Source organism: Tyto alba, unplaced genomic scaffold, assembly GCF_018691265.1.
Source record: "Tyto alba isolate M040663 unplaced genomic scaffold, T.alba_DEE_v4.0 Super-Scaffold_20000042, whole genome shotgun sequence".
In the NCBI taxonomy this organism is placed as follows: domain Eukaryota; kingdom Metazoa; phylum Chordata; class Aves; order Strigiformes; family Tytonidae; genus Tyto; species Tyto alba.
The window spans coordinates 7,697,027-7,721,505 of record NW_024881293.1 but is presented as its reverse complement, the minus strand read 5'-3'; the positions used below and the strand labels follow the sequence as shown (position 1 = coordinate 7,721,505).

The window sequence follows — 24,479 nt, the reverse complement described above, 5'->3', positions numbered from 1 at the left end:
AGAATGATGCAAAATACCCATCAGTCACTGCCTCACCCTCGCCTGGTGAACTTGTACTTTGTTTTAATTGCCTTATTACAAAACTTCATGCGCTGGTCCTGTTGGATTTCAACTATCAGTCTTCTTCCTAAATACTTCTTGATCAGGTTGACTAGGACAAAACATCCTCTGCAGCAAAACAGTGACCCTTACCCTGGGGTGGGAAACCTAAAGGACAAGTCCAGGTCTTGCATTTCATAAGTCGAGTGGTTCCTTAACTGCACACTCTCCCTTTCTTGGGTTTTAGGCCACTGCAGTTACATCCCACATTTTGGGGGGGTTATGCTACAGTATTGTTGTTTCTGATTCAGAAATGACCTTCACAGTGACCAGCACCACCTGCTTAGAAGAGGGGAAGAGTACAGCCTATTTATAACTGAAATGTTTAAGAAGCAGTTCTTGATTAGAACAGGCAGATGAGAGCTTTAATTTTTCAAGATTGTACCTCATTCTGTAATTAGTAAGCAGAGGCTTCATATTAACCTATCCCAAGTCACTCCTATAGGCGTTCATGTACTTACATAGTAAACACCTAAACTAAGTAAGGATCCACCATCTTAGCCATCTCCACTTTATTTTACCAAGTTGTTAACCTCCCTTCCCAGTAACAGTTAGACTCTACCCCTTATCCATTTAAATTCTTCCAAGCCATTTAATTTTCTTCTGTATCCAGCTCCACCGCCAATCCAGAAGTGCTCTCTGTGTGTGTTTGTAATTAGAAAACTAACACTCTAGACTTGCAGAAAAACATCTTTCTACATTGCTCCTATGAAATATATATGGTATAAACCTAATACATGCCCATTCCTTAAGCAAAAAATTCTTAAGCATTAGCCCTCCCTAAAGTCTCCTGGCTTTGTCTTGTATTTTCTTTTATACGTAGACGAGTGCACATTTCTTCTGTGAAAACGGAGCAACAAGATTTCTGAAAAACAAAAGGGGAGAAAACAAGGGGGTGAGTTGTTCTGTGTCATGGAACACACGGGTGAAGTGTGCACGACCCATCCGCTGGACTGGATGGAGAGCAAGAACAGCACGGTGCACGCTCACATCCTGGGGCAGTTTCATTTACATGTGTTTTCCTGCTTGTCAAATGACTTAAGAACAGCCATACTTGAGAATAAACTTGTTATGGATGATTTACTGTTCTCTGTAAACACTCAGCATATCGGAATGCAGTTTGGCTGCCTAGGAGTTACAGTAAATGTTTCTACTTAATATTGGGGAGCGGGGGGAAACAGGTGGTTTTATGACTGTTACCCTGTTCAGGCTACAAGGTTATCACACGGGTCAAGCTATGAAATTTCTTAAAGAATAAATACGTAGCATGTTTTCCCCCTTCACTCTTACATTGCTTTCCCTAGAAAAAGGCTCAGTTTGAAAATCCAGCACCACGCAGTGGAGCGCTGGAGCCTCGCTCGTCCGGGCGAAGCAGAAGGGACCCGAGGAGGTGGGAGAGGAGAGAACTGTCCCCTACCTTGACGTGTCCGGCAGCGTGCCTGCTCCGATTGGAGAGCTCCAGCACAGCCGCGATCACCCCCAGCGCGAGGCCGACGGCCAGGGTGAGGAAGAGCCCGCCCAGAGCCTGGGGCTGCAGGGGACTCCACCGCTCTCCGCTCTTGTGAAGGCAGCTGCTCTCCCACCACTTGTTGCGCAGGTAGTCGAGATCACCCGATTCCCGCAGCTTGAGGACGGCGATGGAGAGCTTCTTAGTCCACGGGGATGCTGGCGGCAGCAGAATGGGAGAGAGAAGAGCATGGGAGAGATCACAGCCACTAGAACATTTTTAAGAAACCCGCTGCTACACTACCGAGCGGGATCAGCCGGGGGCTGCTTCCCAACCACCCCGTGGGAATTCTGCACACGGAATGCAACAGACTAAGCCACAGCTTTCCTTGAATATCGACCCTCCTGTCCTGTCCCCAGAGGTACAACGATACTGGCAGAACAATGACAGGGTGAAAGTACTTGGAGAAATACACACAGTTATGCTCCAGCAGAGAACGCACCATCTACCCTGCTAACGGCACGAGGAGGGCTGCATTAGTGGGACCAAGGCAAAACCAGGAACCACTCACACCCCGAGAGTTGGAAATTTTTACGTATTACAGTTCAAAGAGTCAGTGAGTGCCAGTGAGAATTCATCTACAGAATGAAAACACTGCAGAGCAGGGTTACCAGTTAGTTCATGCTGGATTATTAGTGTTAATGCAGAAAATGTGTGCCAATTTCAGGACTCGGCTCTGCCAGGCTTTTTGCTCTGCCAGTCTGCTACTTCAGAGCCGTGAAATCCACGTGTCGAAGCAGGACAGACGTGGTGCAGAATGACTAACCCTGAGTAGTGGCAATGCCAAATCCTCTGGCTCCAATAACTTCGGGGGCCCTGATCAAATTGCAGTGCCGGGCAGCTGCAAGGTCCTGAGAGATCGATTCACCAATGAAGGCATAATTTGATTCCATCACACGTTGAACTGCCTCCTGGTAGGTTTTGACTAAAACACGGTCTCGTCTCTTGTCCATATATTCATAGATCATCTGATGGGTAGGATTCTTGGAGTTCTGCAGCCCAAAAATCCAAGTGTCAAGTGTAAAACAATCATCCGAAACAATCTGCATCGATGCGCAACGGTTGCAAAACAATTTGGGGAATAAGAGTATTTAAACCATTGCCCTTTGAGCCCTCTCTGCTGAAAACTAACACACAGCTACACAGATCTCCCTCTAACGCAGAGTGTTACGGGGATGGAAGTGTTGCAGATGACACCAGGGTGGGTGGGAGGGTTGATCTGGGGGGCAGGGAGGCTCTGCAGAGGGATCTGGACAGGCTGGATCAATGGGCCGAGGCCAGTTGTATGAGGTTCAACAAAGCTGAGGGCTGGGCCCTGCCCCTGGGTCACAGCAACCCCTCTGCATCGCTACAGGCCTGGGGCAGAGCGGCCGGAAAGCTGCCGGGCAGAAAAGGACCTGGGGGTGTTGGTTGGCAGCCGGTTGTGTGCCCAGGTGGCCAAAAGGCCAACAGCATCTTGGCTTGTGTCAGCAATAGCGTGGCCAGCAGGAGCAGGGCAGTGATCGTCACCCTGGTGAGGCCACACCTCGAATACTGGGCTCAGTTTTGGGCCCCTCACTACAAAACAGACATTGAGATGCTGAAGTGTGTCCAGAGAAGGGCAACAAAGCTGGTGAAGGGTCTGGAGCACAAGTTGATGATCCTCAAAGGTCTTTTCCAACCTAATGATTCTATGATTAAGTATTTCCCACCCACCCCAAAAACCACCTTTGCGGGCATGCAGTTAATGTATCCAGAAATTACCTAAGTCAGTCCTCATGTTCAAGGTCCACAGAGATAACCCCTGAAGACGAGAACTGCTTTCTTAAAAGAGAACACACTATAAAAATACAGTTCTCTGTATGCTCTCTTCTCCAAGGAAAGGTGGAAGAAGAGATGAACAATTGAATTATTACAGGAAAACTGATGGAGTTGACAGCAATGAGGGTGGTGTAAGGACCTATAAGCCTGAGCTAGACAGCTTGGCCCCGGCTTAGCAGTTCTAGGGCACGTGTGTATGTGCACAATGAGATTCTCTGCACCTTGAAGAAGTAGAAAGTAGAGGAGCCGTCCAGTGTCCCAAACTCAAGCTTTCTTTGCTTCACGAGATCTTCAAAAGTCTGGATTGGGAGCTGCTCGCTGCCGGAGCTCAGCAGAGCAGTGAAGTTGGCGATGTAGGCAGCCAGCAAGGCGATGGTGAACAGCCACCAGACAGCAGCGATGACCCGCACCGAGAGCGCTTTGGGCCGAGGGGTGACACCTGCACGACCAGAGGAGCCGATAAAACATGTGGAAGGTGATGTATGGTGAGAGAGAGCCAAAGAACTTTAGAGCCATGAGCCTCAGTTAAAGACTTCCCTCTAAATAAACGCCAAACTGCAGATCTTGCCTTGCAGCTACATAAAGCAGGAGCCTGAAAAGACCCTGATGGCTGGTTTGACCTGCATCAATATTTCACACAGTGCAGAGTTGGAGCAACGTCAGTGGCCAAAAGCAACGACAAAAACTCCACTCTGCAAAGCACCGGTGTGATGGGTAGCTTGACACTCAGAAAATACACATCCCTCGACTGAAGCCAGCCATCTGTGCCGTTCCAGCAGGTCTGAAACCAAAACTCCCCGAACTGGGAGTTCTAGTGCTGCCGGGTGTCCCTGTCAGAACATCTCTCCCCCGGCAGGACAGACAAGAGCTGGATCAGCTTAACAAAACCTGCTGCTCCCAGAGCTGCCCTGCCACAGCGCTCCCAGCTCACCTTGCAGGGCAAGTGCTCCTGCTCCAAACCAGAGGCTGTTTAAGAAGGTAAAGTGGTTCTCTTCGTTCTTTGGCTCGTTCCATTCACAGGGGCTCAGTCTGTGGGAAAATGGCAGGATAAAATCAGACATTCAGGGGGAAAAAAAGTATAAATAATCCTGCAGTATGACTTCAGCAGTGCAGATAGCCTGGAAATACCCTTTCCTTCCATGGCAGCTTCTCCTGCACCCAAGCTCCAGTTTAACCAGTGAAGAGGAGAGTACTCCTATTCAATGCTGCCAGTAGTTTGCAACAGTGATGGCTTGGGGGTCCTGTCACAGGTTTGCCAGACACTTTCTTCCTGGGCCACTGCTAATCTAGGCTCCCAGGCACACCTGCGTGGCAATACTGGCTCTGTTCCGTAATATAGGACTGAATGCTGCTCCATGGAGCAAATCCTTTCCCATGAAGGTTGTGCATAAAACTAGAAAAGCAGCAATAGAGCTTCTGTTCAAGACTGCAGCTGCAGAGAGCTTTAGTGCAGCCTAACCAAGAAAGGGGGAGAAGCTGAATCTCTTGGGAAGGGTGTGGAGCAGTGGCAGAGAGAATCTATTCCACAAGTCAGTGCAGGATACAGCGCATAAAAATACACCAGGAGAGAAACCTGCATGTAGGAACATGGTCAAACTCTGATAAAAATGAGAAAGAAGAGCCAGCATACAAACACGGAGTCCTTTTAGCAACCCTGAGTAATCCACATCAAGAGACACGGTGCTCTTCGTGGGGAGGTCCTACTCTTAATGCTCTCTTAATCTGACATGACTGGAGCTTTATCAGCCCTGGTTCTGGGCCTGTACAGAAGGTTCCTCAAAGCAAAATGCACCCTGGTACTTCCTTTAAAACTGAGATCTTTTCATAGCTGAGAAAGCAGTTGACTTGAACAAAATCTGCAAAACAAATTCATTTATACCTGGCAACAAGAAAGAGGCAGAAGCAGGTCAGCACATAAGCAAATAAAAGGCCAGTCCAGGTCTCCTTACTGAAAGGAGCCAGGAAGTGGAAGAAAGACATCTCCTGAGAGACTGTGTCTTTTCGAAGCAAGATTCCAATCCCAGTCTGCAGGAACGGTGTGGTGAAGGAGATCACCTCTTCCCTCGCTGACGTGACTGTCAGCGGAGCCACTGCAATGTCTGCTTCCTGTGAGATGGAGATAAAACATAATCAACCATCCAGCCTACCTTCAGAGTTCTGTCACCCAAATAGAACACTTCCAGATGGAGTGGGCAGATACCTACATGACAAATCACTTCTCTGTGCCAACAGACAGCTACGGAGCTAGACTGGCAGCTCCAAGAAACAGCACAGGTTCCCATTTTGCACTATTGATAGTGGGGTGCTGGTTGGTATCTGGGGCTTCTGGTTTCCTCCTACAGCACCACACACACAGGCTGAGGCTGTGCACCATGAGCCACGTTGGGTTTGTCTTCCAAAAGCAGAAGGCGTGTTCCTTTCTGTTTCTGGCTGTGGCATCTCCATGACTGACAGCTGGACACAGCACTGAGTCCGGAGGAGCAAAGAAGGTTTAATTCCAACGTTACCAACAGAATGCTAGCCACAGGGAATGGCGAATGGTGGGATGAGATTTGCATCCCAGCACCTCCTTGAGGAGTCTAAGGCATTACCATTCTGAGAGAGACAAGTTTCACCTAGTGGTAAAGTTCAAGGTAAGTTTTCCTTAAAGCCATGATCATTGTTTCATTAGTGAGCTAAGTCTGTACAGTCTCTCAGAACACAAAGAAACACTAGCAAGAACTGTTCTTGCCTTCTAGAGCTGCAGTTTTTCAAAAATATAAATTGAAAATTACCTGTCTCAAAATTTCACCAATCATCCCTGTCCAGTTCCCATTGGAAGAGACGGCGCCGTATTGCCCATCGCCCACCACCTTCACCTTGTAGCTGAAGTGGAGCATTGCAGAAAGAGCTTTCAGCAAATCAATGCAGTATCCCTCCAGTTCGGCACTTCTCACCATGACGTAAGGATCTTCCTGGATATTGAGGGAAAACATACATAATTACATACTCTCATAGTCTGCAGTGCACCTGATTGGGAATGAAGCCGTTGTTTTTTGACAAACCCTCCCCAAAGACCTCTAGCCACTATCGGGGGGACATCTCCAAACTTGAAAAACATCCACTGGAGTCAGGTGCCACCACTAGTCATAGACTGCAGCTCCAGTGGGGCAGGGGCGTTCTGCAGGCCACATGTAGCACAGAAGTCAGTGATAATCTTCTCAGGCTAAAAGCCCAAATACATTTCATTTGGCCCGTCAAAGCACCAGAAGAGGGTCACATGCTGGTGCAGGGCCTGACATCAGAATCAGAATTTACTGTTGCAGCTTCTTCTGAGTAGTCTGGCTTGTCTGGTGCGTGTGGTAATGCATTTTCTTTTTTTTATAAGCTGTTTTTAATCCCAGCACATGTGTGATTTTTTAAATACTTCCACTGCAGGACAGAAACAACACAGAGGTAACACGACAGCCCTTAGGCATAGCCAAACAGCGAAGAGGCCTGGCTGCCTTCACAGAGCAGTCGTTTGTAGAAGTGTATGCCCGGTCCATTTTGTGGGCATAAAAAATATGGAGGGAGAAAGAAAGGCAAAGAGTAATTCCATCTATCTCCCAGCCACGATCAGTATTGTGTCACTGCCTTACCAGGATAGTTGTGACAGTCAGAGTTGGAAGACCCTCTTCTGGTCCCCTTGAGTCAGTGCCCTGCAAATCAAAAAATGAAGAAGAAAAAATTGGATTTCAAAGTCCCAGGCATGGCCCCACTTAGTTAAGGCTTACCTTATAACTCGGGGTGGGTGTCAGGAGGGGTGTGTACATGTGTTAAACCAGCTATAAATCTGCTGCTGTGAAATGCAGCAATCTCACCGCCATTGCCCCCTAACAGCAATTAAAAAATCACAAGCATTTCACTTTATTGTGTGTTGTCATCATACTTTGTCCAAATAAAAATCACTTTAAATGTTGTCATAATTCTTCAGATAAACAGTCTTCCAAATAAATGGATTCATGCTGCAGACAAACCAGTTAGCAGCCAATTAAAGTCTCATGAGAGAGCAATTCCAGGAGACAGAACAGTAGGAAACCTGAGAGGAGGAGGAGAGGAAACACGGATTCACTTCTGCACGGAATGCTGAATTCAAGAGTACACCTTCCAACCTTACAGTCACACAACTGCAGATGATTTCTGATCAGTACTACTTTGGAACAATTCAAGCTTTTGCCACTAAAGCAGTTTAATTCTGCAAGATTTCTTGGTCTTAAATGTATCCCTTTATTCTAAAATTACACAGATGTTTCTAGACAGAGTGAGAGAGCACGTATGTGTACATATATATATATTTATATATGCATGCAGTAAAAGATCTGCAAAAGAAGCTCCAGTTCTTCCAGGAGCCAAACGATCTTGCTTTGATTCTCTCTTTGCAGTGGAAGGACTTGAGGGCTGAGCTTTGTGTTTGAAGTTGTGCTCAGCAAAGTGTTCTGGAAGCAATGTTGTTATTGCCAGATAAACTACAATTTGCTTTTAGACAAAAGCAAAAAAGTCACATTTCTTTTCAGGTCTGTTTAAAACATTTATGCCTACCAAACAAGAAGGTGAATAACACAAAAGGCCAAAGAATCCTGGCCTGTACTTCTCATTTGGCTTCACCCACTAGTTATTGAAGGTTTCAAAGTGATTCTTAAAAAAACTAAAACCTCAACAACATACTACAACTTTTATAAATACACCAGAAGAGTATTCTATTGGGCAAAAGCTGCAAGGTTTCAGTAGCAGGAGGGTGGGTAGGGGTGGCACAGGGGTCACCTCTGCAGGAGGTCACGAACTGCCCAGTGCTGGACACAGCCATTTCAAGCCATCTTAGACATGAACAAAACAGACCCACAGTGCACCAAAACGGAATGAATCATTATGGTGCCTATTGAAAAACATCCTTAAAAAAAGTATGGTAACTGCTGGATGAGAGAACACTAAAGCAGGAAGAGACACTAAGGACAATGTCAAGTCAGGAGAGTTGCCCAAGCAGGAGCAAAGGAGAAATAAGAAAGCTCCAGGAGCAGGAGGGAGAGTAGAGTGGGAGAAAGGCCAAAGCAGAAGAGCTGCCCCAAGCAAGAGCAGGAGCACGAGAGCTTCCCCAGGAGGGACAGAGCTGCAGGAGACGGCTGTGACTGAGTCGGAACCACAAAACACAGACCCCAACCTCTTGTGCCGCCTTGTTGCCTCACCAAAGGGGCTGAGTATAAAATGTGTGCAACGAGGGGACTGGAGAGCGGGGAGGGGGAGGACAAGAGAGGAGCTGAGATGTGTTTCCCTGGGGTTTTTTGTTCGCTTGTGTTTATTTCTCAATATCAGCATCAACAATTGGAGGTTTATGTTAATTGAACCTGACTGAAATGCCATGACTTTCCCCAAACCTCTCTTTCTGGCACGCGACAGGCATCCAGCACACTTTGAGACTGAGAAATGAGCTGAGATTCAGGTGACACAAGTTCTGTCTCTACCTATGCCATTTGGACAAATAATTTCATTTCCCAATGCTATCATCCCCAACTCTCCCACCATTTTTGATTGGAAAGTCTTTAGGACAAATACTGTCCTGCATTACGTGAATATATCCGTGTTCTTGCAGGTCAGATTTTAAGTGGCATTTGCCATCTTTCCTCTAAAGCCTGAGGAATCACATCCCACGCAGACCCTTTTTATGTTAAGTGCAAACTTTTGGAAATAAAACACACATCTTAAGAACTAATAAAGGTATCTCTGCATGTTTGTATGTGTCTGAATTTTCTTCAATGATAAGTAGTTTATAAAGATCATAAGTGATGCAATAATTCTGAGGTTTAAATTCCGTAAGCCATGAAGACTGGGCTATGTGCAGATTTTTCCCTGAGGCATGAGTGAATTTTGGATTCTGGACAAAAGAATGAGTAAAAAAAAGCGTAGCCACACAGACAGATTTAGATATGGCCATCACTAGCTATGAAAAGCACATTAAAAATAATAACACTTTACAGATTAAAAGCATTGCACACTATGACCACATCTATTTCTGAATTTAAAATGTAAGACATTTTGTACATATGCCTTCTTTGGTAGCTCCGCACCAATGAACTTAAACATACCTTACTCACAGCATCACCATTCCTTGTAGTTCCTGAAAAAATACAACAACAAGATTAACTTCTTGCAGGGCTTATATTTAAAGCTCCTTTAAAATGAGGTTTCATATCCCTCACTTCATATAGCACTTAAATAGTCAGAATGATTACCCGTGACTCACACACTCATAGCACAGCTGACCTGCAGCAGTTCTGTCAAGTTTGTTTCCTCATTCCCAGCTCAGCATTTGTGTGAAACCCACAGAAGCAGAAATACAGAAGCAGAAACACAGCCAGCCAGATGCAGGCTGCAGAAGGTTCCGATTGTAACTTCATGATTACAGCTGTCACTCACACACTGAGGAATGGATTCCGGAGAATCAATTGCCTTGTTTCTTTATTGCCCTCCCTGACAAGGTGAAAAACCAGCTCTCCTGCTACTTCACACAACTAAGATTTCCCCCTAACTCCTGCAAAAGCCCTGTAAACAACCAAAAGTTCATCTCCATTATGCTCCAAGGCACTAGGTTTTCTTCTTCTTCCCTTCCTTAACGATAGGGTGTTTGGTTCAATGATAGGGTCCTACTGACAAAGCAGCCAAAGGGGTTGCAACCCCAGGAGTAGTTCTCCATCACGTTCTACTACACTCTCCTCTCAAATTATAAGCACCCTGACTTTTTATTTATGTGAAAATTAAAACCTCCAAAAGGGCCATGACCAAAGCCAGGAACCAACAGCAACAGTGCTAAAGAAAGAGGGACCAGGAATCCATCTGGTGTTGCCTGTGCTTTGTATCCCACCAAGGAACAGAGAGTAAGGGGAGTACATAAAATTGACAAATTGCTTAAGTGTGATGAGAGCCAGTGCAACCCTGTAGACAGCACTGGAATGAACACCCAGTGTCAGACTGTCAAATCTGCTATTGACCTTTTCTGTGCCTCTTCTCCCCTCTATGCCTCAGTTTCCCATTTGTAAAGCCAAGGCAATGATACTCCTTTCTGGTAAAAACACCGAGATCCACCCGTAAAAGTGCTATTATTGAGGTTAGTCATGCTTCTGGGTTCTACTCTCTGCTCTGCTGTGTGACTTTTAACAAGTCCCAATAAATTACTTGGTCCACAGCTTCCCTTTTAGTAATATTCACGAGAATAACTCAATCCCTCCCTAGCTGTAAGAGAGCTAAACTACAATGATTGAGATGCAGAATTAAAACCACAGTTATGTCAATATACAACTCATTAATTGCCTAGGATGTTTCTTCTAGAATGTTCACAGTATTGCTCCTTGGAATCAAAGAGTTCACAGTGCAAAAGCCAAAAATCCCTCAAGATAAAACAAAAAATTTAGGGTGTTTTCACTCTTTCAAGAAAAAGCTGTGAGTTTTTCATTAAATATAACAACATATTCATTCTTTGGTTTTGCATTTTCTGGCCTTGTGATGAACTCTACATTACTGTAAAACAAAACCTGTTTTTTCCCTCTCCACTACAGTTCTCCATGGGAGCTGGAAATCTTCACAAAGCAGTTCTCTTGTCTCCCTTCAGAAACTCATTAAAGCCAGTAAAAGCTTTTTGAGGCTCCTTTTTTGAAGACCTGCTATGGTTTCTTGGAAAAAGACAGCCTGTACTGAGGGCTCCAGCTCCCCCACAGTGGCACTGGATGCAGCTGTTCAAAGCCCCATTGTAAGAACTCCTGAAAGGACCATAAGCGATCAAGTTGCAGCACTAACTCAAAGTTCATTGCAGTGACACTTCTCCGAAGACAAGTCCTCATTGTGAGAATCCTTTATGAGAGTCTAAAAAAGTATAAGACAAAGAGAAAAGGCTCATCCCTCCACTCGTTCCCCACAGGCTGGTGGCTGCAGGAAATTACTGTGGTTGCAAAAATCAGCCTTGTCCTTACCCCTTCTACTCTGAGCATGCCCAGCCTTCGAAAGGGAGATGGTTAACTTCTCATAAAAAAGCTTGTAGAACTGTTAAGAACTGGCCAGCTCACCCCATTTTTCTACCTCATCCTCCTCTCTAGGCTGGTATGAGAGAATTTGACCACCATCACAGAAGCAAATGGCTGGAGTACCTGTAACCCGAGGTGACCTGCTGCTACCGTAGCCATGCAATTGCCAGCCTGGGGTAGACAGGAGATGGGTGTGCCAGAGGGACAGGAGGCAGCCCAGGAAGCGCAGTTGCTCTCCCAACCCTCTAAACAGAGAGCTGATTTTTATCTCCCAGTAATTTTGCAAGGTCAAGTTACTCCTTAGTGTGAGCTTAGACTCCAGACATCAAACACCAAAAAGCCACAGGAAGATCGAAGCAATAGTGTTTGTTGTTCAGTTGCAAAAGCAAACTCCCCAGCTCCTCAGGCTGAGCGCGAGGTGTGATCCAACCAGCTGATCGCTGGGCAGTCCCTGGCAGGCTCCTGCCACTGTCCCTCAGGAACTTCGGGGGGAATGTAGTGCTATCCTTTGTCTACAAGAAGTCGGGAGACTCGCAGAACTGACAACCTCAACGCACTAAATCTCTCCTTCCCAAAACATGCCATGAGCAGAGGGGCTACACAAGTAACATGAAAAACGTTGCTCACAGAAAAACAAGTTAATCAGCGTATCTTGCTGCAATTCAAGGGACCATAGACTCAAAACAGTGCAGCTTTAGCCACAATAATGGTGTTCAAGGACACCTAATAAGATTTTTCTAGGTTTTTTCATTTTCCCTGATCTCCGACATCTGGTTTACAACAGCAGCAGCAAAGACACTTGGTAACAGCACTCAGAACATGATAAAGTCACGAGCACAATCTGTAACAACAAGGTAGGCCCTGGTGATACCTTAATAACCAATTTGAAAGCAAATTCTTAGATTAAGACAGAATTCTGTAAGCACTAGCAGTTAGAGACTGGAAAAATTAATACTCTTTAAAGAACAAAAAAACCAGATTTGGATGCATCCAGCATTTTTGGATCATTTTTCTTACCTGCCTGGCTTGATTGTCTCAGGAGCAGCAAGGTTGTAATTACACAGAACATGAAGTGAAGAGCTTTGTCCATTGGAGCAGAAATATCTACTGTCTAAAGGAAACTTCCTGCTAGAGATGAAAGGCAAGTTGTTACATTGCTGGGTTAAAAATCAGTATGTCCTGGATTTTCTGCACCTCATTCTGAAGAGTACCCAATTCAAACAAAGGTCTCCAGGTGGAAACACAGTCACTTCCGAGACCAGCCATAACAAACACTAAAAAAGAGATTCTGGTGAACACCTCACTGCATCAGAAAGGATGTGGCCAACCTAGAAAGCAGATTTCTGCACTGGTTGTTGCACTGTTTCTCTCCCAGTCGGTGAGCAGGCCCTGGAGAGGGGTGGCTGTGGGCAACGAGGGCCACGCGCAGCCAGGGAGGGAAGCGGGGGGAGCGGGCTGCTCCTGGGCACGAGGCCCTTACGCCCTGAGAAGTGGGCAGGTGCTGTTAAAGAAATTTTAGTAGCCATCTGAGGCGCTAATAAAACAACCTCCTCCAGGAGGTTCTCATCTGGGGGGCTTAAAAGCAAAACCTTAATTTAATTTTCCACCTGTGTTGCAGAAAACAAGTGTTCATTTCAGTTACTCCAAAATGATCTGTAACAAAGCTGTTTCACCCTCCATCAAGAGAGGTGAGAAATTATTTCTGAAGCCCTCTTTTGTTTCACCCCCCTACTCTTAACTGAACAAGGAAAAAGGAGTAGGGAAAAGGAGGGTGAAAATCAACATATTTCATTAACTTTTTCCATTTCGAACCCTGCAACAAAATTTCTGCATGGCTTGATATAATTGTACATTTGTCATTGCAAAACAGCAACAGAACTATGAAAGGCAATCAATGCCAGGTTATATGAAGTCTCAAGCTGCTGCAATACTTTTTATTGTATTTGTCATCATAGTGTCAAACAAGGTTAGGACACCATTACCCCAGAAACTATAAAAAACATAGTAAAAATGACCAAGAAAACTTACCATTTAGGAGACTATATAGACAAAAAAATCATCCATATGGTATTACTTGCTTCTGACTGATGCTTAGAAAACACTGGCTTCAGTTCACGTTACCTCATCAACTTTTATGAAATTTTCCCCAAACCTGCACTCCTGTGAAAACACCTGACACTACAGCTCAGTAGTTTCCCTCACCTACTTTGTCTACATTTTTCACTTCATAAGAGAGTTGAATAAAATTTACACAGAAGATTCTGGGTTAAATTTAAATGCTGTCGTTTTTGTTGTTGTAAGAAATACTTCAAAATTGGAGTACTTTGATCCTTGTGAAAGTATCAGAGGACTGAGATTTGTGTTATGGATGAGCCTACATTTTCTAAAAAAGAAACTGCAGAATATAGACAAAGTGGTAGCCAGAGCAGCCCATGAACTGCACAGCTAAATCACCCACCTTGGCACGTAAAGGAAAAGTAGCGGTAGTCTTCAGGTTCAGCCAGTGAGAAACTGCATTTTTCCTGGTAGATTTAGCCTTTAAATTACTGATCCTTTTTCCTTACAATTTGGTACATACTACAAAAGGATCTTTATTTCAAGTGGCCTCCTTCAAAAAAAAGCTAATCAGAGCTGGTAATATATTGCTTGCATCACCCTGAAAAGAAAGAGCTGTTAGCACTGTGGCTGCTGACTGTCTAAAATAACAAATAGATTGTAAATATGTGCAAAAAAGAATTTTTGCAAAGGCTAATATACTTCCCTTGCTCTAATTTAGTACTAGAGTCGTTTAAGGACAAATAGAATCAGTTAGAGAATAATGGGAGGGCAGAGGGGTTTAGTGCCTCCCCATGTGTAAAGAGTTCCTTAGCTACTGCTTAAATTAACTACCTCAATATCCATTCACCATCTGCCTGAGGAGATACTACAAAGTTTTCTCATGCTGGCTTTACAGCAAAACAAACTAAGGGTTTTAAAAGTTACTTTGCTAGAATCAGCTCTCACTGCTCAGAGGGTTTTCAGTGTTTCAAAATGTAAACAAACAAGACAACATTACTCCTCAACCAGTCTTCTGGATGCAGCGCTGAAGGAAGGCATCAGAATTATAACAGCAGCGGAAAAGATGAACAACCATAAGCTAGGAAGGAGAGAGCCTGTTGCACACAGGCTTTGATCCTTGTCATCTAGACCAAGAACAGCAGTGACCGAAGGCAGCGTCTCACTTACAGTGACTCCTTTAGCCTCTCCTAGCTCCGTTTGGCTGACTGGGCACTAGCAGAAGCAACTTGAACAGGCACAGTGAAACTGCTGGAATACCAAATGCTCACAGGCATTCGGCGCTATTATAAAGCCAAAAGAGAGGGAGGAGCCAGGCTAAGGGGCTTCTGCAGAACATGCCAGCTCACACTGCTGACTCTAGGGGCACCTTGGGTTTGGGGAAAGAGAGGAGGAGATTACCCCCAGCAAAAAGACAGTGTTTGGAAGCAGTTGAGTCCAGCAGCTGAATGCTACACTGAGACTCAGAAAATACCACTACTGGCTTGCTGTGTGGTCCTGTAAAAGTCCTCTCTTTCAAATAGTGTCTTGCCAGGCTGTGCTCATCTCTCCTGGCTATTGATGGTGTAAGCTGCTCAAGGCTTTCTCCGCTATGTGAATATCTCAGGAGATCAGCTGGGGGACTCGTGCATGACACAAAAAGAAACCCCAACCCTCCAAACTATTACATACATCTAGTACTTCCTCACAATTCCCAGACAGCTGAAGGAAGGTCTGAGCTTCAAGGTAAACCATTATATTCCTCTCTGGATTGCACAGTTCTGTTTAATACACAGGCACAGAAGTGAAATTCCTGTCTCCCTTCATCCTTCTATTAACTAGTTTCACTTCAAAAGTGAGCTAAAGTACAACCCTGCCAAGTGGCTGATTCTCTTGGGCCACGTCATTTATAAATACACACATCAAGGCACTGTAATAACAAAGAAGTGCCTTCACAAGAATTCAGCAAACTATTACAACTCATCCTGCAGGGGAGTTGGAACATGTCCAAACTTAAGTAAGAAACAAAAATTTACTCCCTACTTGACTTTAAGCACTGTTCAAGATGGAAAACTCTCCAGCAGCTTGCACATCTTGGCCTTCTTCCATAAGCTTTTTCTATACATGCCACTGAGTAAATCAATTATTAGATGTCAACACAGCTTGCCTTCTGCAGAGTCAGAAATTACTTAGCTTTCAATAAAAAACACTTAGAAGACTGCATTTGGTGAAGCCAAATTAACTTAACAGTTCAAGGGCTTGACTCATAGCTCGCTGCAATTAAGGGGAGTCCTTAGATCACTTTTAACACACTTCAGACCCCAGATGATGTAAGTCATACTTGAAGTATAAATTCTGAGAAGATGCTAAGATAGGTTATAAACTATAATTACATCCTCTATACGGGCCAAAACAGAAAAAGAATCCAGAAAGATCTATTTACCTTGGAGTTCTCTCAGAGGCTTGGGCATGTTTACAGGTTCATTTCCAGGTGCTCTTTGGTAGTTCGAATGTGATTTGTTCATTCATTCTCACCTGATAGCTATGCCCTAGAGATTCTGGCAAAGGACTGCATGTAGGGGCAAGTTAGCAAAAATCAGACAAGGTGAGGTTTCCAGCTGCTTTTCATTAATATTTTCTAGGTTTTAATAAGATGCACATTATGAGATGTGATTTTTCACAGCTGGGAGCTAACAAGGGCTGATAAGCTCAACTACAAGCAGCTGAAGGCATCTCAGCACAGACAAAATCAGTTTTTAATGATACAATCATATTTTCATCATCAGTATTCTTAAACACTATGTTGGAGGAATACAGATGATAAAATCCCAAGTCCAGCCACATATAATACACTGCTTGTAATTCAGAAACTTTGGACTTCTAATGTTACAATTTAATAAACTGAAAAACACATACTACAAGAGTCTGAGGCCTCACAGGAAGAGCTCTGGACAAGGGAATATACTTGCTGTCTCTGTACAAGCCAGCAGGAGTAGAGAGAAAAGGGTTTTTCTCTAGGCAGCGTTATTGATTTGATTGGTGGGTGAGGTATAGCCAAGGAAGTGTCCTCACATGTGAGTAGCACCCCCCTTCCCACACCGCCTTTCTCTCTCTGTCCTCACTCAGCAGTTTAATTGCCAGACTGTCAGACCTATCTCAGTAGCTTTTCACTCAGTCACTGACCTTCTTGAAGAATAACGATTTCAACTGCCCTTCTGAATTCCTTCCCACCTGCAGCCAGGCTACTGCTCCCTTGCATGACATCCTGAATTGGGCGCACAAACAGTCGTGCTGTACGAGCCTCTGGCCAAGATTTGGATGCTTTCTGTGGATACCTAACTCTATTGTACTACAGGTGGACGATTCTAGTAAAAATTTGCAGCTCCTGTATGGCAGGAAGTGATTACTGCTGAGTGGATGTTATGACCTTAGCAGATAACACGTGCTGACCACTGTGTATCTGCCTGCAATTTCACACGGAGGAGGGAGAATCCGCTTCTCCATCTTGATTATCATATGAATGGTAGTGAAGATCATCGAGAGAGCAAGAGCAGTGAGGCTTTCCTAAAATGAAAATCAGTGCCGCTTGGAACCTCAGCTCCCGACTCCCTCCACTGTTAGTAAATATTTCATGTTTTCCTTACCATTTTAGATAGCACCCTGCCTGCTGAGAAGATCTGGATAAGCAATATTCCTCTTCCTTGATGAAGACTGGATGAATGAAGAACAAAACTGCTTAGTAAGCTTCTGCTACTCAACAGTGTAGGTACCATGAAATAAATGGACACATCATGAATGGTCTTATGTAGTGTAACGAAACAAGCTGTTAAGGTAGTTACTATTAATGTGGAAGCAGGAGAGCAAAATTCACATGTACCCTAGCAAGTTAAATACACTGTTTTTTAAAAATCTGAACAAAGAAAAATGTTTTGAATTGCTACATGATTCTGCCTTCTGTGAGGTGCATTAATTTAACAAGTATTGCTTCATCAATTAAAGATAAAAATAATCTGCTTGTGAAACTTGGTCTTTGAAAAGACACAAATAGGCCTTTTAAACATTAAGTTTCTAAAGCTGTCAAGTCGCAGGTACTTTCTTGTTCTTAAGATAAAAAAGCAGCAACTCCCTGCAGCTTTTCAGCCCAAAACTCAAGTATTACAGAGTGACTTTCCATCTAGAGAATGTTAATGAAATTTGCTTTGTGTTGACACAATGTAAGACTAATCTTGGCAGATCACACATTCTGCTGCTGATTTACCTGTTTTTCCTTCAGAGACTGCAGTGATATTGTAGGGTTACTTCAGTGCATGTTCCAAACCTTTGCTGCACAAACCTCAAGGGCCTCTCATCCAAATTAAGAAGACAAGCAACGAAGATCTGAGCTGGGATGGAAAACTGAGAGTATTTTTAGACAGGACATACTGAAGAATATTTGAAAAGGTTTAATGAGAGAATTTAAGTCCTCCCAGCCCCTATCTCTATGTCCTGATGATATATCATTAGCTACAGTTAGCCTTACATTTTGATATCTCAGGGTTTAAATTCTTGTGGCCAAATGATGCTAAAATTAGAAACCAAGAACTCCTCTCTAGCCCTGCAATCCACACGTACGCTGACAACCCTTCTAGGAGAGAGTATGAACTGAGTAACACATGCTTTCACTGCACACTTTGCTGGGACAGGAAGAGATTTTTGAACGAGACGAGTAAAGAGCAAATTTTTGCTGCAGTATTTTCAGCCAGACTTTAAACAGCCTCTCTGATGAAACAGAGCTATCTGTCTTACTTGGAGAGCTGTAACAGAATAGATGAATTTCTTGCATTATGTCTGGGTACTAATTACATGAGTTCCCCTAGAATTTCCATCTACACAGCCATCACTGGCTGCCAAAGGCATTGCTTCGAAATAATCCACGTGCCATCTATCACACAACAGAGTGCCAGTCTGGACCAATACTTGCATGTGTTCTGCTGGACCTGAGAAAATCTGAGCTGGATCTGAAATGGCTACTTCTCTGAAAAAGAGTGAAATTAAATGTTATCCACTAAGGAATTTTTAAAACCAGGCAGATGATAGAATTAACCATGTTTATATACCACAAACTGCTAGACACCATAGAAAAGGTGTTATGTTACAGCTAAAGAGTCAACAGCTGGAAGGTTAAATATGTTTATTTTAGTAGTGTAAGGTAGTTTTACAAACAAATTTTTAGATTTTGCAGTATACACAAAAGAATTATTACAAATAAAAACAAAATATCCTCTCAATAATAGGGACTCTATGCAGCCTGAAATAAAATTAAACCTCTGTTTCTCTTTAAAATGCATCTCAGTAAACATTCTTCTCCATCACTGATAAAATGTACATCTATAATAAATGACATAATAATTGGGGGGATGGGACAACATCCCTAAAAATAAAATGTAAAAAAAATGGGGAGGAAAAATTATTATTCTGTTTAGGTTGGTATTTAATTCTAAATATGTCCATCTAAAAAAATTAAATATCTCTTTTTTTTTAAAACATATCATTGAAAATTTTGCATGGCAGTGCAATACAGAAATAGTAAAATTCATCCAAAAAGTGCTATGTACAGCAGCATTTTTAAAATACCATAAAGAAGGGACGGTGCTGTTTTCAAGAAAAGACTAGCATGCTTTTTAGCCATTTCTGAATTAAAATCAGGAGATATTTCCTGTCTATTTTTAGTGATGCCCTTCTCTCTCCTGTCTCATTCCCACAGATGATGTTTTGAGACAAGGAACAGTCACAGTTCAGTTTAAGTGTGTGCATGTGTACATATATGTGCAGACATATATTTTCATACACACAGATGTATACATATATATATATTTATATATATAAACAAGCTTGGTTTTAAAAAGCATTGCTTTGGAACATAGTGAGAGCTCTTCTTCAAAAGGTGAGACAATATGGATTTTCACTGAAATAAACAGGTCCATGATGGAAGATGGACTTTATCTACGACATTATTAATTCGTGAAACAATTACACTGCAATTTTGAATATTTCCCAGAGAAGACACCCTAAGAGGCCTCAAACTCTTCAAAAAAATAAAACAGAACAAGGAGCATGATTTTAAATCTAGCCTCTTTTCATGGATCCACAATTTGTAAGACCAAAATTTACCTTAGCTGTTGTTAACATCACATAGATGTTTACCTATTATAAGAAGCAATTACTGAAATTAGTAAAGAACATAAGATCTGTACAGAGTAACCTGCAAGTGCAAGAAGTGGTCACACACAAAGGAGGCCAAATTTGAGGCTGGGAAAAGTGTAATTAAAAAAAAAAAAAAGAGGTCAGATCATTAGGACTGTAAAACTATAAGTCTCCGATCTCCCTTGATTGTTCCATTTCCACGGACTGCTGACAAATTTAACACTCATCTATTTTTTTGGCGTCACAATATTATGTACCCTTACAACCAAGGGAAGGCCAGGAAGCACTCAGCCATATGAGGATATTTTGTGCCTCTCAGGTCACTATGTTTTGACAGGAATGTAAACATTGCCTTATTCAGTGCTCCCCAGAATTACAGTTTCAGCATAAAGAAGACTTCTGTGTCAGCGTTATAATCAGTTTGGTTCTTAGGCTGGGATGTAAACACGGCAGGAGAAGCTATATCCATACAAACTGCTTTTGCAACGCTGCAGGCTCCCTCTGGATTCCCCCTCTCCTCGATGGGGCTCCCGCTGAGCTGGCCTCGGCTCTGCAGCCGCTGTCTCTCCTGGGCCTGCTTAGCCCTGTTGGCAATGTACCGCACCCTGCTCTGGCTGCGAGACGAAGACCTGCGAAGGAGTCCCAAGCTCTCCCCTTCCTCTTCAGATTCAGTTGGGTCCAGACTGATAGGGGAAGTGATATCGTTTTCCTGCTGAAAGGCTGTCAGCTTCTTGAGCTGCTCAGTCAGCTCATCCTGGGATTTGACTGAGGATCTCAGGCCCGAAGAGCGGCGCTGCTCCCGCATTGAGCGAGTGACAAAACTCCTGCTGATGCTACGGTATTTGCTTTCAAAAGTGCACACAATATCGTCAGAGGTAAGGTCTCCAAGACTCTTGGATTTTGCCTGGTTATTCCCAACCATATCGTGTGATTTGGATTTGTTAGAAGACTGTCTGAGACTTTCAATGTACAGCCTGCTCCAGGTATGCCTTCTAGGAATGGATGAGAATGCATCTTGAGGGCTCCTGGCAAGAGGACGGGGGCACAGTTCATCTGCTGGCAGCTGGCCAGACCTCAGGTTAGGATTGGATTTGCTCTTGCTCACCATTGGCATCTCGTTACCAGATGTTGTAGCAGACCGCGGGCGCATACCCTTTCTTATGGCAAGGGGCTCAAAATTTTCATGACGGATGCCAAGATCTGGGAGGCTTTTGCGAGCTAGATTGGGTAGAGAGAGATCTATCACAGTGTCATTGGAGGACATGCTGGAAGAGGAAGACATGCTGTCACGATGATTGCTGCAATCTAGCTTGCTCCAGATCCGGTCATTAACAGTGGCATCAAAGTATACTTCTGCTGCTGGAGACAGGCTACTAGGAATTTTTATTAAGGCTGAGGAGTCTGATGTCTTCAGTCCTTCACTCTTTGACCTTCTTACTAACATGTATGAGCTCGTCTGAGAAACTGAAACAGGTAGAGCCTGTGCAGCCTGAGATTTCTGGAAAGTATCTGGGGGCGAAGTTGTCCGCCTGCTGTTAATCACATTGTTCTGCTGCAGTAGAACAGTGTCTGCACCAAGTTTTTGCCCTTTGGATTCAATGGTGCTTTTCAGGTCTGTTAATACCTGACCTGGTTGGTCATTTTGCTTCTGGCATTTTTCAACAGGTTGGCCAGCAGTCTTACCTGCTGTCCCCGCCAGCCAGGCTTCCTGAGGATGCACTGCCAATCCATACTGATCTTCAGCTTTACTGCACGCCTGTGTCCAACCATTTTGTTCTTTGAGACATCCTGCCATGCTTGTCCTCTCATCTTCTTGGACTACTAGATTTCTGTCAGCTGCTCTTGTGACTACCTGCACTTGGTCTTCTGCAGCCAGATTTGTTCTTTGTTCTTTAGTGAGTAGAGATTCTTGAAGCTGGTTGGATGTGCTGCTTACTTCTGATCGAGATTCGGTGGAATGATCAGACACAGACCCTTCTTCAGAATCACTGTAAGGAGTCATGGGTAGAGGGAAGAAAAGGCTGGCATGATGGCTTTCATTGGCAATAACAGGCTCTTCAGCTATAGTTTCTAGGCTGCATAAAGAGGTGACTGACCTCTGTATTGAGAAATGGCAGATATCTACTTGGGAGACATGAAAAGATAGGAAAAAGAAAGAAACAAGAAAAACAGAGATGCAGGGTTAATTAGCTATTACAAATTGCAGTTCAGCTGAAGATTCATTCTTTATGCATTATTATTTTGTTTTTAAGGTAGTAGTTGCATATATTGATTATGATTTTTAAAATAACTCATGATTTCAAACTCCTGGCTGAAGGCAGCAAGAATTTCTGCTCATTCAGTTTTAGCTGCCCAAAAGCCCTGTTGCTTTCAAAAAATCTCAGTCTATGCCATAACAGCACCATATTACTTTTCTGATTATCTTATTCAAACAACAACTGTACCTATCAGTTTTTTTGTGTCCTTTGTATCCCCTCTCATAAACTAACTTTTCTTGCTCTATCATCCAACACCACTTAAATTGCTGTCTTCCTTCCTTCCAGCACTCAAACACGTCAGTGTGTCAGGTCATAACCAGACCATGTGCACTACTCTGAACACCAATGCCCAAGCAACAGCTCTGATCCCAGTGATCAATTGCTCAGAAGAAAAGCAGCATAGGACTTCCAGAGCAGATAACAAATAAAATGATCTGTATGCGTACAATAGAATGTAGTTAATGTGCCTTTTAAAAACAAAACAAAAGCTTTAAATGGACTAACTTTATTTTCCTATGAAGTTTGTAATTTCTTTTTCAAAAAACTATACAGATGCATGGTTCATGAACACCAGGCTGATAGTACAATCCTGAAGAACCACTACAGCCACCAATTAATTACCTGAAGAAAATGCTCTGTCCATCTACAATGTTTATTACCTGTACTCTAAGAGCCAAAGCAGTCATGCCAAAAAGACTTTCCCACATCTCCAAACCACAATGCAAACATGCACTCGAGAACTAGCAAAGCACCACGGATCAAGACAACAACCTTAAGAATACAGGAGCAGATAATTATAAGGCAGGAAACAAACAAAAACCAGGACTAACAGGCAACAAGTTGCTTGAATCAGTGACACTCAGTAGAAAGTTACCTTTGACTTGCTTGTCCTTTCAGTTCTTAACTAGAGAGAGAGTGTGCATGTGGAATAATAGGACAGAACACAGGAAAAATCCCGTTAATGTAGGGAAGGCAGGTACAGATAACAGGATAAATTAATGCTGAGGGAGGGATGGGAGACAGACAGAAACATTCACACATTTTTGTGGGATCCTAAGAATTTCTGACCAACCAGAGCACTCCGTGGAATCCATAAATGGATGGATATTAAGTCCATTATTTTGTCATAAAAGAATAAAAAGCAATTTTTGCTATTGTTCAAGAAATGCACTTCACTGAATTGGGGAATGGAAGCTAGCCTCCTCTTCTCCAAAGCTCCCTCCTAATGCTGTGGAACAAAATCATCTGCATTGCCAAAACATGCCAAGGAAATATTGGGCCTTTGCTTTCAGCACCAGTATGTCCAATCCAGCCTAGTGACAAGAAGCTTAACACTGGGGACAGCTGTCCAGTGGCCAATATTACATTAGCTGGGAGTGTTAAATGGGAAGGAGGCACATGTGAATGGTGGATTCTGCTTAGGGGCACAACACAGCCCATTTTCCGTATCTGGAGGAGTATCGGGAGGAGTCCAGATCTGATCAGACTAACGAGCTCTCCTTCTCCCCATGCAGGCAAGGCCATCAGCACGGATTAAGGCAAAATACTGGAAACTGTAATGCTGTTGCCATAAAGGGGTCAACTACAGACTATAGTTTCCTGTCTCATCCTTGTGGCACTTCCCATCAACGGAATGTTAATTAGGAAACGCAGCCATACAAGGCTAACTTTATTGGTTTCCTTGGTTTCTTGGCCCAAGGCACTAACATAGCAGGCGGATGGGGAAAGCGTGCTGTTTGTGCAAACATAGCGTTTGTCACTGGATCATCAGCATCCAGTCCAAGTGACTGCTTCACCATTTTAAAGGTTTGCTGATTCCATGCTTGAGAAGTCATCTGGATTTAATCAAATTTCAAGCATATCACAATATTTATTTAGTGACTTGGGGGGCTGGCGGGAGAGCTGGCACTGATAATGGGAAATGGTTTCATATGTCACACTACTCAGAGTTTATGAAAAGCCTAATGCCAATAATTTAGGCATAGAAAGAGTTCTGCTGCTTTGGATTAACTTCAAGTCATGGGAACCGGCAAACTTCTCCCTCCCCCTCCCATTGTCCTGGTATTTTCCTAAAAGTTCAAAGCAGATATTGGAAAAAGTACATACAAAAATATTTTAAAAAGAGAAATAAAGAAAAATTGTAGACAGCCAACCAGATTAAATTGATCAAACTGATGCAATATTTTAAATTTCTGTATGAGGCTTTCAGAGAAGCCCCACTATAGGTGGGCAGTCAGAATCTGTTACTAAAAAAGGGATTACATCTTAAGAAGCACCAAAGTCACTTAACCGTTCCTGAAAATGTAACCATCAGTGTCCAAATTCATTGGACAATTAAGGGGCAGGGGGAGGGATATGAAGAGAAGCTTTTGTAGTCATAGACAAAAGCTGTCTCTTCACAATTCTATGAAACAGAAAATCTTGTCAAAATCTTTTCCCTTCTCTCCCCTCCCTTCCAAATTGGGAGAAAAAAAAAGCCAATTGCCCTATTAAAACATATACCTTGATTGTCTCTTACTATTTTTCACCTTTACAAACATACAGTTCATGAGTAAAGACACCGCCACGTGC

At 43.4% G+C, this 24,479-nt stretch overlaps 2 protein-coding genes across 5 annotated transcripts in view; both read right to left on the bottom strand.

Annotated features, from left to right (window-relative positions):
- Positions 1-596: 596 nt before the first annotated feature.
- LOC104363574 (probable glutamate receptor) lies at positions 597-14,741 on the bottom strand. 4 transcript variants are annotated; one of them, XM_033007536.2, is made up of 12 exons: positions 14,659-14,740; positions 13,892-14,089; positions 12,451-12,561; positions 9,505-9,536; positions 7,027-7,086; positions 6,181-6,360; positions 5,286-5,512; positions 4,338-4,435; positions 3,628-3,845; positions 2,373-2,598; positions 1,517-1,764; positions 597-964 (listed from the first exon to the last, which is right to left on the bottom strand). In XM_033007536.2, exons 3-12 carry the CDS (start codon positions 12,521-12,523, stop codon positions 863-865), a joined length of 1,464 nt encoding a protein of 487 aa, XP_032863427.1. In that variant the 5' UTR covers positions 12,524-12,561; positions 13,892-14,089; positions 14,659-14,740; the 3' UTR covers positions 597-862. The 4 variants fall into 4 exon arrangements, with proteins under 4 accessions (XP_032863427.1, XP_032863426.1, XP_009968345.2 ...); XM_033007535.2 differs by having other exon boundaries at positions 12,451-12,558; XM_009970043.3 differs by lacking the exon at positions 13,892-14,089 and having other exon boundaries at positions 12,451-12,558; positions 14,659-14,741.
- Positions 14,742-18,620: 3,879 nt separating this feature from the next.
- Positions 18,621-24,479, bottom strand: part of PLCH2 (phospholipase C eta 2) — a 119,083-nt gene continuing 113,224 nt past the window's right edge. Inside the window, 1 exon segment of the mRNA XM_033007776.2 lies at positions 18,621-21,771. Coding sequence (XP_032863667.2) covers positions 20,024-21,771 — 1,748 coding nt within the window. The 3' untranslated portion in view covers positions 18,621-20,023.

Excerpts from the sequence above, each read along its gene's own strand:
- LOC104363574 (XM_009970043.3), bottom strand. The coding sequence starts at position 12,523 with ATGGACAAAGCTCTTCACTTCATGTTCTGTGTAATTACAACCTTGCTG. Across the intron at positions 4,436-5,285 it reads TGCCTCTTTCTTGTTGCCAG|ACTGAGCCCCTGTGAATGGA; the intron begins GTATAAATGAAT and ends ATTTTCCCACAG. Across the intron at positions 965-1,516 it reads ACGCTGCCGGACACGTCAAG|AAATCTTGTTGCTCCGTTTT; the intron begins GTAGGGGACAGT and ends TTTGTTTTTCAG.